The sequence below is a fragment of the Aedes albopictus genome, chromosome 1, assembly GCF_035046485.1.
Source record: "Aedes albopictus strain Foshan chromosome 1, AalbF5, whole genome shotgun sequence".
Classification (NCBI taxonomy): Eukaryota; Metazoa; Arthropoda; class Insecta; order Diptera; family Culicidae; genus Aedes; species Aedes albopictus.
Window position 1 is genome coordinate 173604120 of NC_085136.1, and position 18506 is coordinate 173622625.

Sequence of the window (18506 nt, forward strand, 5' to 3'; positions counted from 1 at the left end):
ATTGTCCGGAATAACGAATTAGATTTTTTACTTACCCAATATCTGTACAGTAGAGGCAGGATGTTTAGCTAGATTTACTAGGGATCCAGCATGTGCAATAAGGCGCGCACCAATGGTTTCTCCAACAAGCACAGTCAAGTTCGGGGCCATTGCCATCATTCTCGTCTTTAGATAATCATACAAATGTGAACGATACTCATTAATTGAGAGAATTTCATCACATAAATTTTGTATGTTCAATATGTCCTCCTCCGATATTTCAGTACCCATTGAAATTTCTGCGGCTTCCTTGACCTTCTCTTCCAGCTCATCCGGCAGGATATCAGACAAATCTGTAGTTGCCATGTTGTCACGGGTACCGACCAGTTTAATCGTTTTTATGAAAGCGATATTGTCGGTTAAAATTTTTCCTAGTTCCGGGAAATGCCAACCATACCTGTAATGTAGAGAAAACTGTTTATGCAATGTATCGATTGAACTATCGGCTATCACGGAGTATTTCATCAGTTTAGCATGTGTTTATCAATATTGAACATATGTTAATGTTTCCTTGATTTGCTTAAACATCACTTGAATAATACTCTCGTTTTCAATAGGTAGCTGATCGTATGCTGCTTAACTCGATGAAATCGCCAAGAATTAAGGGATATGACTCAAAATCAACCTATCAGTGTACGAATGCGTGCCAGTAAGTAGCGCACCCCACACACACACTGCACTCATGCATCCATCACGACCCGAGCCGCACGGTCACCTGGGTTGCTTCTATCTGCATGACCTCAGCCAACCCGTAACGCAGAGTTTAAATCCCTCTCCTGCATTACAAAGCAGTCCCTCTTCCCAAAGTCTGTGCGTGGTATAAATGAGATTATAAAGCTGAAGAAATCGTCACCAACACAACCGCCAACAATGAGCACTCAATGGTGTCGGCAGAATCAATGACGACCCCCTTAGTCCCAAACCCAATTATCCTACACTATCCAAATAACCACAATGGTGAAGCCGTACGCACTGCACGTACTAAGTACATACAGACCTTCCCGCACCGCCTAAACAAACCACCTAGGCCGAACACAAGCGAAAAGCGGCGCCACCACTGTTGAACTACGACTATACCAGTAGGTAGAATGGCAATTAAGCAATCGTAGATCCATTTCCCGCTCCTACTCAGTCCTAACAATCCATAGCAATGCTTGTCAATATATGCACCCCACAAACGCAACCCCCACAACCCAACAGTATGGTCACTTGAGTATCCCTGGGATTTTGATTACATGATGGTCAGGGATCAAAGCCATCAAAACGTTCCACACTTTATCAGGCCTTGCGACCTGTAACCATGGTGATTTCCGCTATGGGAAACCATGATGGCTAGCGGTGTTATTTTTTGTGGTGAACGAAATTGTTCCTTTGTTGCGTAATTGTCATACCTATGTTATGTTTTGGTGAATGGATTTGTGTTATTTGTACTTTTTTGGTAAAGTTGCCGATGTTGGGATAGCGGAATCGTCTTTTTGTTTTGTAGTTTTGTTAGCAAACAGATATGTTCTTTGAAAGTGACGGACTCGGATTCATTATGTCTACCTAAGGTAGTATAAATACGGGTGGTCATTGGACCACACAGCGGAGACTGCACAAGCCTTGGACTGTCAACATCTTTAATATTCTTCTTTTGAAGGATATAAAAAATACTATGAAAAATTGCGTTCACTTTCAATAAACTCCACGTGATCCCAATGGTGCTCATCTTGCCCCGTCCTACCCTAAATGGCAAGAAAAGTGATTGCCAAAAATCTGACTCTTCTTCGATCGATGCATCAAAACTGTATACTCACCATTCTCTAGCACGCATCATGTAGTTATTGAGCTCTTTATCCAGATCGTCTAGCAAACATTGCGCCTGTACTATCATGGTATCGATCTTATCTGGTGAGAATTTGAGTTTGTATCGAGACAGGGAATGAGCCAAGCCCAATGCCATGGCTGCCATCTCTTTTTTTGGTAATCCGGACAGTAAACTTTCTGACTGCGAGCGGATGCAACGCATAAGCTCCTGCACTGCCGAATTGGAAACGCATTGTAGTGCTAGTTTATCCTTGATGGCACTGCCCAATTTTGCATCTGCTACTAACAGTTGGTTTTGTACGTCATCGGAAACAAGTTTCTTCAGAGTTTTCTTCAGCGATTTTGAAAGCTTTCCTTCAACAGCAGCAGTGGCAGCAGATAATGCTTCAGTTGTATCAGCAAATTTTTCGAAATGCTTCAATTTAACCCTGAAAAGATATCATGAAAAAATACAGTATATGAGAACACTGAAAAAAGGTGTGAAATAAACTCGGCTACGGCAGTTCTCCTAAAACTGTGCACCGCGGTGCCCTGGTGCCGCGCAGGTGATAAAAAAGATCATAGAGATACAACAGAATGGATTGTTACAACACGCTGAATTGAATGGTACTTACCATTAATTCAATTGTTTAAAACGATAGAATAACAACAGATCTTATGGTTTTCCACCATAGCATGTATTGTAAATTTCACTTTTACAATAGAAAATGGGGGTTGTTATGTATCTTTACTATAAAAAAATCCAAATTTTCTGGAAAAAAATCAAGTCAACTACCATTTAACTTATGGTGTTTTTATTATTGAAATCTCTAGTGCCATTGATTTTATTGTACACGTATTGTAGTTCCAATACACCATTTTCAGCAGGAAAATACGTACACAACATAATTTGTTGTTGAATAGTCAAATTTATCATTATTCAATGGTAGTTTATGGTGATTTTATTGGAAATTTTTATCAGGGTAGGCTTAGGCAAATTTTCAACCGGGCTAACTTTCTCTAAGAATTTGCATCCTTTGACAGATACGTATTTCGACCTCAAAGGAACCGTACTTAACCCGATTTTCTTTTTATTTACAGATATTCCCCTAACAAGCCCAGGTTAATCATCATTAACTTTCTCTGATTTCTTCACCTTGGCTCAAGCCTGGAAAGCATCAGTGTCAACTAGAAATCCTCTACATAAAGATGAGCGGAAGTTACATACGTCGATTCGGCAACGCTGTTTGTTTTGTTTACAACAGCTGCCAACACTAGTAATCCTACATTATGAGCCATTTTACGAGACGTTTCGGATCAGCTGATCGCTCATTTCATGAATGGAAATTCGACAGGAGGTTGCGCCCAAGCCCGTGAGTGTTAATATCAATATCAACACTGTTGTCGTTTCGTAAAATAGACTATAGGGTACTGCAAGCACCTGATCTAACCTCACTTTGTCTGACAGTTCAGCGAGCTTGTTTACAAGGTGTTAGAATTTTAAACGAGTGGCGAAAATTAAATTTACGTTTTCCGTCCCGAAACCATTGGGATACGGAAATCTAGATTATATTCAACTCTACCAGCACAAAATCAATCGCCTAACTACCGTTTTACTGAATTTGTATCGAAAAAGAATTTTGCCGGATCTCCGCCAGAGATCCATGTCCATGTCCATGTAAACAAGCTCGCTGAACTGTCAGTGCACGGCTTCGTGACGTCATCTTGCAGTATCCTATACAGGGATTGGCGGCATGCACCGTGCGGTGCGAAAAAAGCGTGTGCTTCACACAATCGCAAGTGCTCGTCTCCCGTTTTGCCGAGAGACAAGAGACGTATGAGTGAGAGCTTTCGTAATTGTGCGAGAGACAATCGCAGCACTAGCTCTACGGCGCAGGGAGTAATGCACGGTGCTTGGACTGCGCTTGTCTCCAAACAGAAAAAAATCAATTAATAAATTAATTGAAGAGTTTGTGTTTTCGTCAAAGTTGTTAAGCTTGTCAAGGGTTGACAAGTGATGGGTCGTTTGATTCGAAATTTTGCCAATCGTGCGTAGTATCAAGCCAAGTGCTAAGCACGGAGACAAGCACCGAGAGAGTGCATACGACAGAGCGTGAGAGCTCCAGCGCGCGGCAAAGTAAGCGAGCAACACACAACCGATTGCGCGTACTCGTCTCCTTCTAGTTTGTTGTGCTGTCTCGTAGCAGAGTGTGCGGCACGCAAAGAGTTTTGAGTCGCACCCTATCCCTGATCCTATAGAGATCTGCGGAGGCGGCCATTGTGAGCCAATCGTGCAGAGAGAACTATCAAAGTGTGAGCCAAATGAACATGATTATCGTTCGTAGGAACGCGTCGTTCGAACGGTATTGCAATCGGAACTAAATTTTTTTTTTTTTTTTTCATAGTGATTACGGCGGTAGCACACTGTGCTTATGTTCTAACACCGCACCCTTTCCCTACGTTTGCTTCTATGAGCCTCTATTTTTGTTTCAACACACAGAAGTACGTAGGCATATCGTGGCCCAAGTCGACACTGTTTTGGCCTGCGTTGAACAAAAATAGTTTTAATAAAAGTTTCCCCTTTTTTCTTTATGTCAATTGGTTTGTTGTAGTATGGTCCATGAATTTAGTTAGGTTCTTGTCAATTTGTCAGTGATTCGAAGTAGATCTCCAAGGTAATAGTCAATTAAGTCATTCTGATTTGTTCTATCATAGCAGCTTTAGTCTTTGCTTTATTGAAGTGTAGTTTTATTGGAAATATGCTGAATGTCGTTAATAAAAAGAGACGTCTGGAACTGTAACCTGCTAGTTGTTCCGTCTTGCAGATACGTCATGTCTTAATAATGCCTAGGAGATTAACGAAAACACGTGTGTTCGGTCGGATGTCCATTGCGTAGAAAGTCAAGGAAAATAGGTTTCTTTATTGTCAGTTGTTATGTAAGCCTCGCTTGAAGCACTTCCCGTGAGAACCCTGTCATCTGTACATCAACTAATCCGTATCTTCGTACACAGCTAAATACTGTACTGTCAACCGGCGAAAAGCCTGCGGGTAAATATTAAAAAATGTATAATAATGCTGTCTAGCGCATTGTTTCCTATCGGCCACTATTTTAGTCTAGTCCCAACTGCAAGCTTTTTTTCCAATCTTAGCGTCAATTGTCTTCTAGATAGATTTATCGAATCAGTCGAACAGGGATTGGCGGCATGCACCGTGCGGTGCGAAAAAAGCGTGTGCTTCACACAATCGCAAGTGCTCGTCTCCCGTTTTGCCGAGAGACAAGAGACGTATGAGTGAGAGCTTTCGTAATTGTGCGAGAGACAATCGCAGCACTAGCTCTACGGCGCAGGGAGTAATGCACGGTGCTTGGACTGCGCTTGTCTCCAAACAGAAAAAAATCAATTAATAAATTAATTGAAGAGTTTGTGTTTTCGTCAAAGTTGTTAAGCTTGTCAAGGGTTGACAAGTGATGGGTCGTTTGATTCGAAATTTTGCCAATCGTGCGTAGTATCAAGCCAAGTGCTAAGCACGGAGACAAGCACCGAGAGAGTGCATACGACAGAGCGTGAGAGCTCCAGCGCGCGGCAAAGTAAGCGAGCAACACACAACCGATTGCGCGTACTCGTCTCCTTCTAGTTTGTTGTGCTGTCTCGTAGCAGAGTGTGCGGCACGCAAAGAGTTTTGAGTCGCACCCTATCCCTGCAGTCGAACCCGTATGTTAAAATATAGTCGATTCTGTGTCAAATTGTTTTCTTGATTTCTACTTCTCTGTGTTCATCTCTTGTGTAAAAAACCCACAGAAACATGTAACTGAACTCCTGATATTTTTCTGTTGGTGTAATAACACCATCTAAGAGATAAACAAAAATACGCCAAGTTGGTCAGTTGATTGTAATAAAACAAAAATTGCTTGTCAACTATTATGTATTCATCCCCCTACGAATACTATGAAAAATATTCAAAATCGTTCTGTCCTATCGGTCCTACCTCGATAAACCATGTCATTTTCTCATGCGTGGCCTAGAAATGTCAACCTAGTCATACAAAAGTAACGTTGTTCAGTTAACAAAAAGCAGTCAGCTTTTGTCCAAAATGTCACGTCGAACGCATTGATGTCAACAATGCGTTTAAATGTTCGCACGTTAGCTTCGAATCTATCAGCACAATTAAGTGCTGCAAATCTCCTTCCCACTATTAATTCGTCGGTTGATTTTAATTGCATTATTTAAAGAAAATATGACCAACTAACATGATAAAAAATAGAAAAAGCGACTATGACATTAATAAATTACTAATCAAAATCAACCGAGAAACGTGAGAAATAGAGCCCAAACAACATTTTGAAGTAAGCTGGCTGTTAAAGGTTCCAAAACCTGTCACAAATCCTATAATACTTTTATTAGGATTTGTAACGATCATCAAAACCTTCTCAAATCCAACCGACTTTGAACTATTGCTTAGGAATAGACTCTACTGAGCCCTGGCGGTTCCTCCGTGTTTATCGAGCATGTCTGATGCATATGATCAGCCATACTCCATCTGCAGCAGCCGGTTCATGATGAACCGTTGGAGGCGCATTAAAGTGTTAAAAAGGTGATACGTTTCACTAAAGAACACTACATTACAATAATCAAAATGAAACTCCTTCACTTTAATACCGTCAACCCCTGCGAACTTGGCCAGGGGGTATTGCAATCGGAACTAAATAAATTATAATTATTTATTTTTAATATCGGGATATAGGCGGCATATGTATGTTTAGTAAAAAGATAAAAATTTATTAATTCTGCTTTCAAAAGCTCATGCTTATGACGACACTTTTGTTGCTGCACTTGTCGAAAAAACTTCCATTGCTGCTTCTTGCTTCACTTCTGCCGATATGATTAGCGTAACACTTTTGCATTGAATTTCAGATTTCTTCGATTGCTCCGCTATAGGGCACTGCATGAAAATCTCTCCTTCTCTTTCACTCTTACAGAAATTTTGTAAACAACAAGGCCAAGAAATGTCAAAATCCCATACAAAATCAAAACAATGCAGTGCCCTATTTCAACAAAATTTTGAAAAAAACCCAAATTAATCCACCTAGAGGTGATAGTGCCTTTCTCGCCGTATATGTTCTCACGATCTTTCCGTCAACGTAAGTCAAAGTGTTCCTGAATCCTGATATATTTTAAGAAAAGCAAGCATTTTATCAAAGCCATCATTGAATTGACTTAAAATTTATTGATGGCACATATTCCGACGTTGTGTTCAGCGTAAAAGCAGAGCTGAATAATATCAGATTTCTCAGATGACTGCTTGAGTACCTTCACTAACATTGGGAGCTGATCAATATCAAGACGATACTAACAAGCTAAGATATAACTTTTTACACATTCACAGATAACTTTGCGGTCTTCTGCACATTCTCGGTTATATTTTATTGACCGTTAAAAACAAGAACGTAGTGAGTATAGTGAGACGTCTGTTTGTATGTGGGTTTAATATGTCAAGATTTTGTTCTCTTACACATATTTAGGGGAGACTGAGGAGACTTGATCCCTGGGGAGACTTGTTCCCCCCATATTTGCTCGGAATCAAACACATTTTTCTTCTAGCATAATTTTTCCAAAACTACTCCTGGACAAACGACTATGTTTTGGCTGCAAGTGATTTCGATTGTACATTGCATTATTTTTTAACGGCTGATGGTTTGTTTTCAGTCCTTCACTGCCGTGTGCAGCATAGTTGTCCCATGTTCTATGGGAATCCCTATTAACATGGGACAACTATGCTGCACACGGCAGTTCAGAAATCTTTAAGGCGATTCCGAAAAATCTCAATAACTTTGTGAAAATTTAACCAAATCGTGTCAAAATTTCACAGCGCATAGTTTTAATAAAATACTTTCAAACTTATTTATCCAAATAAGGCTGTTGTTAACATATTTTAATTAATTCAGCTTAGTATACACAACAGTGACATGGGGAGACTTGATCCCTCGAGGATTACACACACATTATACATGTGAAAAATAAAATTCTATTCGGAAGCCTCTATTTACTTGGAATTCTAGTCTATTCAACGATAAAATGTGTCAGATAATTATAACTTTAGTACAAACCAAGAAAATGGGGATCAAGTCTCCCCATTTTGAAAATACAACATATCCTTAAAAATTCAAGGAAATCTTACAATTTCAAGCACTCTATATTCATCGAAAATACAAGAAAACTCGAAAACAAAAAGAACAGGAAGACTCTGGAATTATTTTCCCTTCAAATAAACCATGTTCACAAAGGGGGATCAAGTGTCACCCATTTTTGAAAAATACATCATAAAACATGCCTCCATAAAAACACAGTTTTGAAAACTTTAACAATAATTTAAAGGCTTTCTTTGTGTATAAACTTGCAATAGATGTTTACCTGCCATTTTATACGGAAATCGGATCTAGTTTTGTGTTTTTCTTAAAGATTCAGGTAAATTAAGAAAAAGGGATCAAGTCTCCCCAGTCTCCCCTATCGCTTGCATTGATTTTATTTAATTTCGTAGTTCCGGCGAAGCATCAAACGCTGGTTGTGCAACCCTACCAGTAGTCTCTAATGTGGTATGAGCCTATTTTCTAGTTAACCGTTGCTCAGGTTATTAAAAAAGCCGTGATGTGATGTGTCGCATGGTACATTTGGTTACTTTCCGGAACAGATTCCGGAGCACCACCGGGTCTCCCAAATATAGTCTGAGGCAATATTGCATCTTGCTTTGCTCTTTAGATTACCGTGCAAATGTTCAAACGTTTGAAATATTTGTTCACACGTCGAACACCAAAGGAAGTAGCAAGTAAACAAACCGATTATTCCATGCACCACCCAAAAAGTGTAACCGACGCTGAAAAATTCTAGCAGCGAAACGAACCAATGTATGCTAAAACTGGTGGGAACATATTGTGGTGGGACAAAATTTTTTTGCAGGGGGTCGAATACGGTGCAAAAGATGCAATATCATACATCAGGTTACCTAAAAAAACACGATTTGATTTATCTTACGCAAGGGTACAAATCACTTTTACATTTGACCACTTCCAGTGGGACACCCAGAACTAGTTTCGGGACACTACCGGTTGTCTAAAATATGATCTGAGGCTATGTTCTTACAAGTAATCCTACATTATAGAGATCTGCGGAGGCGGCCATTGTGAGCCAATCGTGCAGAGAGAACTGTCAAAGTGTGAGCCAAATGAACATGCTTATCGTTCGTAGAAAGGCGTCTTTTGAACGGTATTGCAATCGGAACTAAATAAATAAAAATTATTTATTTTTAATATCGAGAAATTGGCGGCATATGTATGTTTATTAAAAATATAAAAATTTATTAATTCTGCTTTCAAAAGCTCATGCTTATGACGACACTTTTGTTGCTGAACTTGTCGAAAAAACTCCCATTGCTGCTTCTTGCTTCACTTCTGCCGATATGATTAGCGTAACACTTTTGCAATGAATTTCAGATTTCTTCGATTGCTCCACTATTTCAACAAAATTTTGAAAAAAAAATTCTACCATAGTTAGAAAATGTAAACAAAACAACTTGAACCACAACGAAGTCACGCACAAAGTTTGAACATCTAGCTTTGTAGCAAGTGTTGGCAGCTGTTGTAAACAAAACAAACAGCTTTGCCGAATCGACGTGTGTAACTTCCGCTCATCTCTATGTAGAGGATTTCTAGTTCTTACGAATCGATCATCGTGTTATCAAAAAAGGGTCTCCAGTTGGCCTAGTGGTTAAGGCTATGAATCGCCAATCCGGAAACGGCGGGTTTGATTCCCGTTCCGGTCGGGAACATTTTCTCGACTTCCTGAGCATAGTGTATCATTGAACTTGCCTCACAATATACAAATTCATGCAATGGTGGGCAAAGAAAACCCTTCAATTATTAACTGTGGAAGTGCTCTAAAGAACACTAAGTAAAAGAGAGGCAGGCCAAGTTCCAATGCGAACGTCGAGCTATAAAGAAGAAGAAGAAGAAGAAGAAGAAGAAGAAGAAGAAGAAGAAGAAGAAGTTGTCAAAAAAGCTGCTATTTGATGTACTGTCAAACCCCGCGTATTCATCACTCCTTAATAAGACACTTTTTAACTTGTACCCCGCTCATTCGAAATTTGTTGAATTAAAAAAAATATCAAATGTCACAGTGTAATACACTGTAAATACGAATGATACGATATTGTGATGTTACTTACACCCGCAGCGGCTCCTCGTGCAGCTGCTACTTCCGAAAGTTCTAATTTGGTGCATTCCGACACCTGATCCGTTTGGTGATCAACCGCAGTGAACCTCGGAAGCCAACAATCGTAAAATGTACAAGCTATCAATTCGTACCACCACAATATCTGTAAGATTTGTGTTCAAAAACAAATCATACAATCTAAACAAAACTAAAATAGAGTTAGTTTATCGAATTGAAAGTTTACACAGGTAATTTGACAGCAATCATTATCGAATTCGCGTGGTTTTATGGTACGACACGCATGGATTTGATTCAATTTCACATTTACAACTTTCGAATCACATTTTACCACTTCCATATTGTCGCTGATGTGGTCTTAGACTAGTTTCATGCAAATTAATAATCAGTTCTCCTAAAAAGTCGCAGATTGATGTAATGCATGTATGGGTTTGGTTCATTCGTGCATTTCGCCAGTTCCGGCGAGGCACTCGCATCTGGTTCCGGAACACTACTGACCTGAGACTATTTTATTGCTGACCGTTCTTCGCGTTATCGAAGAAGACGTTATTTAGTGTGCTGCGTGTATGCGTTTGGTTTTTTTTCTACATTTGACCACTTCCGTCGGAGCACCTGGAACCGGTTTCGGCACACTATTGGTTTTCCAAAGTATGGTCTATGATTTTTTTGTTAACCGTTCATCAGCTTACCTAAAACGTCATTATATGTGTCGAATTTATGGGTTTGGTTCTCCTTCACATTAGACCACTTCCGATGGGGCAACCGTAATCGGTTGCGGAACACTACCGGTTGTCCCCAATATGGCCGGAAACTTTTTTTTTGTCAAATCAAGATGCCTTAAAATCCGCGATTTGATGTGTCGCTTGCATGGGTTTGGTTCCCTTTTATATTTAGCCATTTCCGGCGGGACACCCGGAACCGGTTCTGGATCACAACCGATTCAGATATGTTCTGAAAATATTTTCCTGCTTACTGTTCATCAGGATATCAAAAAAGACACGATTTGATATGTCCCTAGCATGGGTTTAATTAACTTTTATACTTCTAGATTGAGTTTAAATAAGGGCGAAAGTAACATGAGCGAGTTCTCTTCATCGACTCTCTCTTCCTTAAATTAAAGTGACAAGATGCAAGTATGGTTGCACTTTTTGGTCATAAATCGCAAGGTGGCGATGCGATCTAGCGTCTAAGTGTAAACAAGTTCGATTGAATTTGCATCTTGTCACTTTAATTTGCAGAAGAGAGAGTCGATGAAGAGAACTCTCTCATGTTACTTTCGCCCATATTTAAACTCAATCTAGACTTTGCCACCTCCAGCGGAACATCTGGAACCGGTTCCGATATGGTCTGAGAATGCATTCCTGCTTACTGTTCATCAGGTAATCGAAAAAGCTGTGGTTTGATATGTCACATGCATGGTTTTATTTCAATTTTATATTTGGCCACTTCCGACGGGACACCCGGAACCGGTTCCGGGACACAACCAGTTCAGATATGGTCTGAGAATATTATCCTGCTTACTGTTCATCCGGATATCAAAAAAGCCACTATTTGATATGTCGCATGCATGGTTTTGGTTAACTTTAATACTTGGCCACTTCCGGCGGGACATTTGCAACCGATTCCGGAACACTACCGGTTCCGATATGGTCTGAGAATGTTTTCCTGCTTACTGTTCACCACGTTATCGAAAAAGCCGCGGTTTGATATGCATGGGTTTAGTTTAGAAATCCTCTACATAGAGATGAGCGGAAGTTACGTATGTCGATTCGGCAACGCTGTTTGTTTTGTTTACAACAGCTGCCAACACTTGCTACAAAGCAAGATGTTCAAACTTTGTGCGTGACTTCGTTGTGGTTCAAGTTGTTTTGTTTACATTTTCTAAATATGGTAGAAATTTCTTTCAAAATGTTGTTGAAACAGCGGAGCAATCGAAGAAATCTGAAATTTATTGCAAAAGTGTTACCCTAATCATATCGGCAGAAGTGAAGCAAGAAGTAGCAATGGATGTTTTTTCGACAAGTGCAGCAACAAATGTGTCGTCATAAGCATGAGCTTTTGAAAGCAGAATCAATAATTTTTTATCTTTTTACTAAACTTACATATGCCACCAATTTCTCGATATTAAAAATAAATAATTTTAATTTATTTAGTTCCGATTGCAATACCGTTCAAACGACGCCTTCCTACGAACGATAAGCATGTTCATTTGGCTTACACTTTGACAGTTCTCTCTGCACGATTGGCTCACAATGGCTGCCTCCGCAGATCTCTATAATGTAGGATTACTAGTTTAGTTCACTTTTATGTTTGGTCACTTCCGGCAGGACACCCGGAACCGGTTCCGGGACACTACCGGTTCAGATATGGTCTGAGACTATTTTTCTGCTTACCATTCATCAAGTTATTGAAAATGCCGTAGTTTGATGTGCCGCATGGATGGGTTTGTAGCGTTTTCATATCTGGCCCTTTCCTGGGGTACCGGTCCGGAACACCTAAATGGCCATAACTCCGGAACGGCTGGACCGATCTGAACCATTTTCAATAGGAAACAATGGGACCAGATTCCGTGTCGAATAAACCGTCGGTCAATAAAATCGGTTGAGGTTTACTGCCAAAAATTGATGTGAGTTTTTTTGTACACACACACGCACACATACACACACACAGACATCACCTCAATTCGTCGAGCTGAGTCGATTGGTATATAAGACTTGATCCCTCCGGAGGCTCTATCAAATTTTCGTTTTTGGAGTGAACATATAGGCTTTCGGTACACCTTGGTGTACGAGAAAGGCAAAAATCTACCATAATTAGAAAATGTAAACAAAACAACTTGAACCACAACGGAGTCACGCACAAAGTTTGAACATCTAGCTTTGTACCAAGTGTTGGCAGGATTTCTACAATGGCCATTGTAGAGGATTTCTACAATGGCCGCCTCCGCAGATCTCTATAATGTAGGATTACTAGTTGCTCCCGGGTTGGGATTGAATCTATCGAATTCTCATTAGTGTCAAGCATATGGCAAATATTTGACCTGGTGCACTCGATACCTTAGACCCCCAATACACGGGGTGAAATATAATATTGAATGAGGAATAAACAAAAAAATAATACCTAGGGTGGGGCGGGGCAAGATGGGTCACCTAAGGATGGATCACCATAACTTTGTAAATACAAATCGTATTGATTTGTATTCGTCCGCTACTTAACTATGCTAAAAGTCGATGAAAAGTTCATTGAATACGAAATATGATGTTAAACAAGCATTTTTGAATAGTGATCGATTTTGCTCCGTGAAAAAAATGCGGGGTGACCCATCTACCTTTTAAGTAATTCACATTTTCTCAACGAAAAACGTCAAAATATGAGATTTGTTCCGCATTCATATATGCTCCACTAGTATCCCGAATAAAAAATACAGTAGAAAAACCGAATGTTGTATTGTAACAGTACTATTTAGAACCATATTGTTACAATTAACACCACTGTAAAAATAAAAAATACAAAAACAATAAGATGTAATGTAGACACCATACAGTGAATTGTAAATAAGATTTTTACAATATACTATACGGGTTGTTAAGTATCGTAACAATATAAAAAAATATTTTTCTCCATATATATTTTTTTACAAAACCATACATTTTATTGTAAATGAATTGTTCGAAATACTGATACGTGGGCTTTAATATACCGTACATTGTATGGTACACGTATGGTTTCAAACAATAAAATGTACGGTAAATATATTGTTTTTAATTGTAATTTCACTACTGGTTATAAATTTAATCATGGTTTTGGAATGGTTCTCTTTTGTTATGTTGTATTGTTTTACATTAGATAAACCATATAATGACTCACTTGAAGTGCAAATTTTCGGTAATACCAATCCGTGTGGTCAAATTATGAAATTCAAATAACTCAACGTACATATGTACAGATGGGTAAATTATTGGTCTTCTCTCATGTGAAATTGCCTTGTTCAACAACCGAATTAAATGCGATTTATCTTTGACATTTTTAACATAAGGACTGGACTGGACACTGAAACGACTTCTGATATAAGTTCGTCTTCGCTTTTTAACCTAACTTATAGTTGAATCGAACTTGACAGTTTTCTTATAAGTTGTTATGTACATATTTCATAGTTCAGTCAAAATGGAGCCTCAATATTGCAATAACGGTTAAGCACGCTGTAATGATACTTATGTACCTCGTCACCCACTTCATGCAACTACATTAGTGGTCTAATAACACTTAGCGCGCTAGGCATAGTTCCATCATGCCGCTCAAAGTGTTGCCACAAATAATGCTTAGTTTGCAAAACCCAGTTATCTGGCTGGTGGGACATGGGAGCCTAAGCTTTAACTGTTAATGCAATCAGAGGCTACTCAGACTTAGACGAGTTTAGGTTAGTTTGGCTAGAACTGCCATTATCGAAGGAACATGACGAGATAATATAACATTATATGGTTTATGAAATTCAAATAACTCAACGTACATATGTACAGATGGGTAAATTATTGGTCAAATTGGGAAAAAATCCACAGCTCAGGTGAAACTACTGTATGGTACAGGAATGGTTTTCACCAAATACCCTATGGTTAGTTTTTATCCGGGATGGGACAAACATAAAATTCTCTCTCCAGTTGACTTTTTCGATTCCATTTAGGTTTCATATGAACTGTGCAAAATTTCAGCGCAATCTGTGAAACTATAATTTAGCGCAAGCGGGTCAAAGTTTTCATAGGATTTACTATGGGAAAAGTTACACTTTCAGATAAAAATTCGCAGAGGTCGCCCCTTGTCTCGTTAATTCAAATCGATCAACGCTTCTTGTAGAAAATTCATTTATGAAACTTTCCTTCGAAGACCGCAAAACAATTGTATGCTTGTGGAAGAAGTTATTAATATTGATTTATTACCGATTACTGATCCGACGAATGGCTTTTTGTTTTGTTTTATCAGCAGCACTGCTGCAGCCGTGGCTGCATGGGGTGGCGGGTGGTATCACCACCCCCAGAAACAGCAGCAGCCAAGGCAGCAGCTACAGTGCTGCTGATAAAACAAAACAAAAAGCCGTTCGTCGGATCACTAATCGGTAATAAATCAATAACTTTTTCCACAAGCATCCAATTGTTTTGCGGTCTTCGAAGGAAAGTTTCATAAATGAATTTTCTACAAGAAGCGTTGATCGATTTGAATTAAGGAGACAAGGGGCTACCTCTGGGATTTTTAGTTTGAAAGTGTAACTTTTCCCATAGTAAATCCTATGAAAACTTTGAACCGCTTGCGCTAAATTATAGTTTCACCGATTGCGCTGAAATTTTGTACAGTTCATATGGAACCTAAATGGGATCTAAAAAGTCGACTGGAGCGAGGATTTATTTTTTCCATACAAGCGTGTCCCATACTAATGCTCCACACACTATTTTTATTTCACTGGAAACCAGCAAAATTTTGCTGGTTTTTGACATGCTGTGGATCCAGCAATCCATCCAGCAATAAGTACTTTGCTGGCTATCCAGTAATGCGATTTTTTTGCTGGTTCACCAGTAATTTTGTCCGCGCTCGATTCCGGCCGGATTTTTTGTTTTTTTTCTTTTCGAAGAAAAAAGAAAGTTCAATAATGAATATTAAACCCACCAAATTTAGCTCCAAAGCAGCCCTACAATGCTAGGAATGTCCATCGTGGGCGTGGCGCATTACATTTGATGCTGCCGAGTACCTTTTTGGATGGAATTTTTATTGATTCCTGTTAGCTCGCGTTGATGTGAGGAGACGTGCAAAAGTATTTTTGGAAAATTGTAAGTGTTTGACAAGTGTTTAACTGATTATCCAGCAATTTAATTGTTTGCTGAATTTTCAGTTACCATTACTGATTGTTCAGTAAAATTTAATTTGCTGATGTGGTTCCAGCAATACGTTTTGCTGGATGAGAAATTCAAAATTCAGTTCACAGCCACACATCGCATACGTCGGACGCGCTTTTTTGATTCCTCTTTTGCTATCGATCACTGCTGGTGTAAAATGTACGGTGTGCGGAAGAATACCGTACATTTTACTTTTAGTGTCTTACCAATTTGTCCTGATATTGGAAAGGTGCAATCTTTTTTGGAGAAAGATATAAAACTCCAATATGCGGACGTCAGGAGCATACAGCTGCATCATTTACGCAACTAGGGTAAGAAATCAAACTTTGAACTAGTCAAATTGTAATCTTAATTTGAACCATTTCAAAATTCATTAAAACGACGTACTTTTCAGGCAAATATTGTCCCGAAAAAGATGTTAAACAGCTTTCCGTAATATAACCTGATAACATGGACTTTAAAAGCATTGAAAAAAGCGTTTTTGTCATGGAAAACAGGCAATTAAAAAATCACTGTGATTTCACCCATTTCCCCCAAGAAAAAGCACATTTTCGGTGCACTCGTACAGCTCATGCATTGTATCAAACGTAATATGTGAACACGTCAAATGAAAGCTTATTTATCGTAGAATCGACCGACCGAATAATATTCCGCATTATTTGTCATAAAATTATCAAATTTAAGTAATTCTTACATGGAGAATGTTATCTTAAGTTGAACCATTTGTAATCTAAATTTGAACTAGTAAACGGGGGGAGCTTCTAGTGTTGGCCTGTAGATTGCGCTAGTGGTTGCTTTGTTTACTCTTGGGGGATGAAAAAATCCAAATTTAGTTGCCAAATTCCTAAAAAATTTCGAACATTCTGAGTTGAGATTCCACTGCCTAATGAAAAATAGGTATGAGAATTAGCAGATTCATGTGATTTTTCATTGTTTAGCATGGAATTGTCTGTTTTGTGAGTTGCTCGAGCTGCTGCCGCCAGTAGTTCAAATTAAGATTAAAATTGGTTCAAATTATGATTACGATGGTTCAAATTAAGATTAAAATCATTGTTGATGAAAAATCAAATATTTCAATGAAATTCGGTGCAAATACAAACTTTTTACCATTTAACAGAAAGCCTATACCCGTGGCTTTCATGTACATACGATTTTGTCGTAGTGAATTATTTCCATGTGGGAGAAAAAATCACTTAAAATTTGCACTGCTTCAGAAAGCCGCAATTTGGTTCAAATTTTGATTACCTACCCTATGTGCTCATCGAAATGGTTTCCTGCGAGATCGCTTTTCGCTACCAGTCAGACCACAATCTGAAGCGAACAATGCTTTGTAATAACAAAGAGTTTCGTATCCCGGTGTACGTCGATTGCGAAGCGGTAACCGTTAGAGTGCTCGATTTGTCTCCGTCGATCAGCGATGCAGCCATCTGCGAAAATATGCTGCAGTTTAGGAAGGTAATTTCCATAAGGGACGAGAAATGGAAACATTATTTCCCCGGCATGTCGAACGGCGTGCGTGTGCTGCGAATAAACTTATTCCGAGATATCCCTTCGGTCATCACCATACAAAACGAGAAGACTATGGTTGTCTACCCTAATCAGCCGAAATCATCTGGATCGTCGCAGCCCGGCGGGATGTGCTCGGAGCCCCACTCCCCAAACGAAACCGTATCAGCAACATCACCAGCTTTGTCTTCTCCCGACGGTTTGTTCAAGCAAACAGACTTTCCACCGATAAACAATCAGCAGAAAAAATCTTCATCGCGCATACCAAATGCATCATCGGGCGTACCTATTGCTGAAGAAGCAAAACACAATGACGACGACTGGACTGATGTTGATGACAATGAATCGAGTTCATCGACGGACTACAGCGTGGTCACACACAAGCGACGACGGACGAAAAAACAGGAGGCAAGCGAAACTAGTAATCCTACGTTATAGAGATCTGCGGAGGCGGCCATTGTAAGCCAATCGTGCAGAAAGAACTGTCAAAGTGTGAGCCAAATGAACAGGCTGATCGTTCGTAAGAAGGCGTCGATTGAACGGTATTGCAATCCGAACTAAATAAATTAAAATTATTTATTTTTAATATCGAGAAATTGACGGTATATGTAAGCTTAGTAAAAAGATAGAATTTAATTAATTCTGCTTTCAAAAGCTCAAGCTTATGACGAAACTTTTGTTGCTGCACTTCTCGAAAAAACTTTCATTGCTGCTTCTTGCTTTAGTTCTGCCGATATGTTTAGCTTAACACTTTGCAATAAATTTCAGATTTCATCGATTGCTCCGCTATTTTTTTCAAAATTTTGAAAAAAAAATTCTATCATAATTAGAAAATGTAAACAAAACAACTTGAACCACTACGAAGTCACGCACAAAGTTTGAACATCTAGCTTTGCAGCAAGTGTTGGCAGCTGATGCAAACAAAATGAACAGCGTTGCCGAATCGACATATGTAACTTCCGCTTATCTCTATGTAGAGGATTTCTAAGCGAAACCAAAGCATGTAACAACCAGTGTTCCCCAAACACGGGCCATGTAGTTGAGCGCATTATCGACACTTTTTTGAAAGAAAAAGTT

General features: G+C 39.2%; 1 protein-coding gene across 1 annotated transcript in view; it reads right to left on the reverse strand.

Moving 5' to 3' along the window:
• The window catches only part of LOC109397228 (nucleolar protein 58), a 51356-nt gene that overhangs the window by 21619 nt on the left and 11231 nt on the right, over window positions 1-18506 (reverse strand). The window contains exons 3-4 of the mRNA XM_029874165.2: window positions 1836-2273; window positions 36-436 (exon numbers count right to left, since the gene is read on the reverse strand). Of these exons, the coding sequence (XP_029730025.2) occupies window positions 36-436; window positions 1836-2273 (839 nt within the window). The remainder of the gene's footprint in view (window positions 1-35; window positions 437-1835; window positions 2274-18506) is intronic.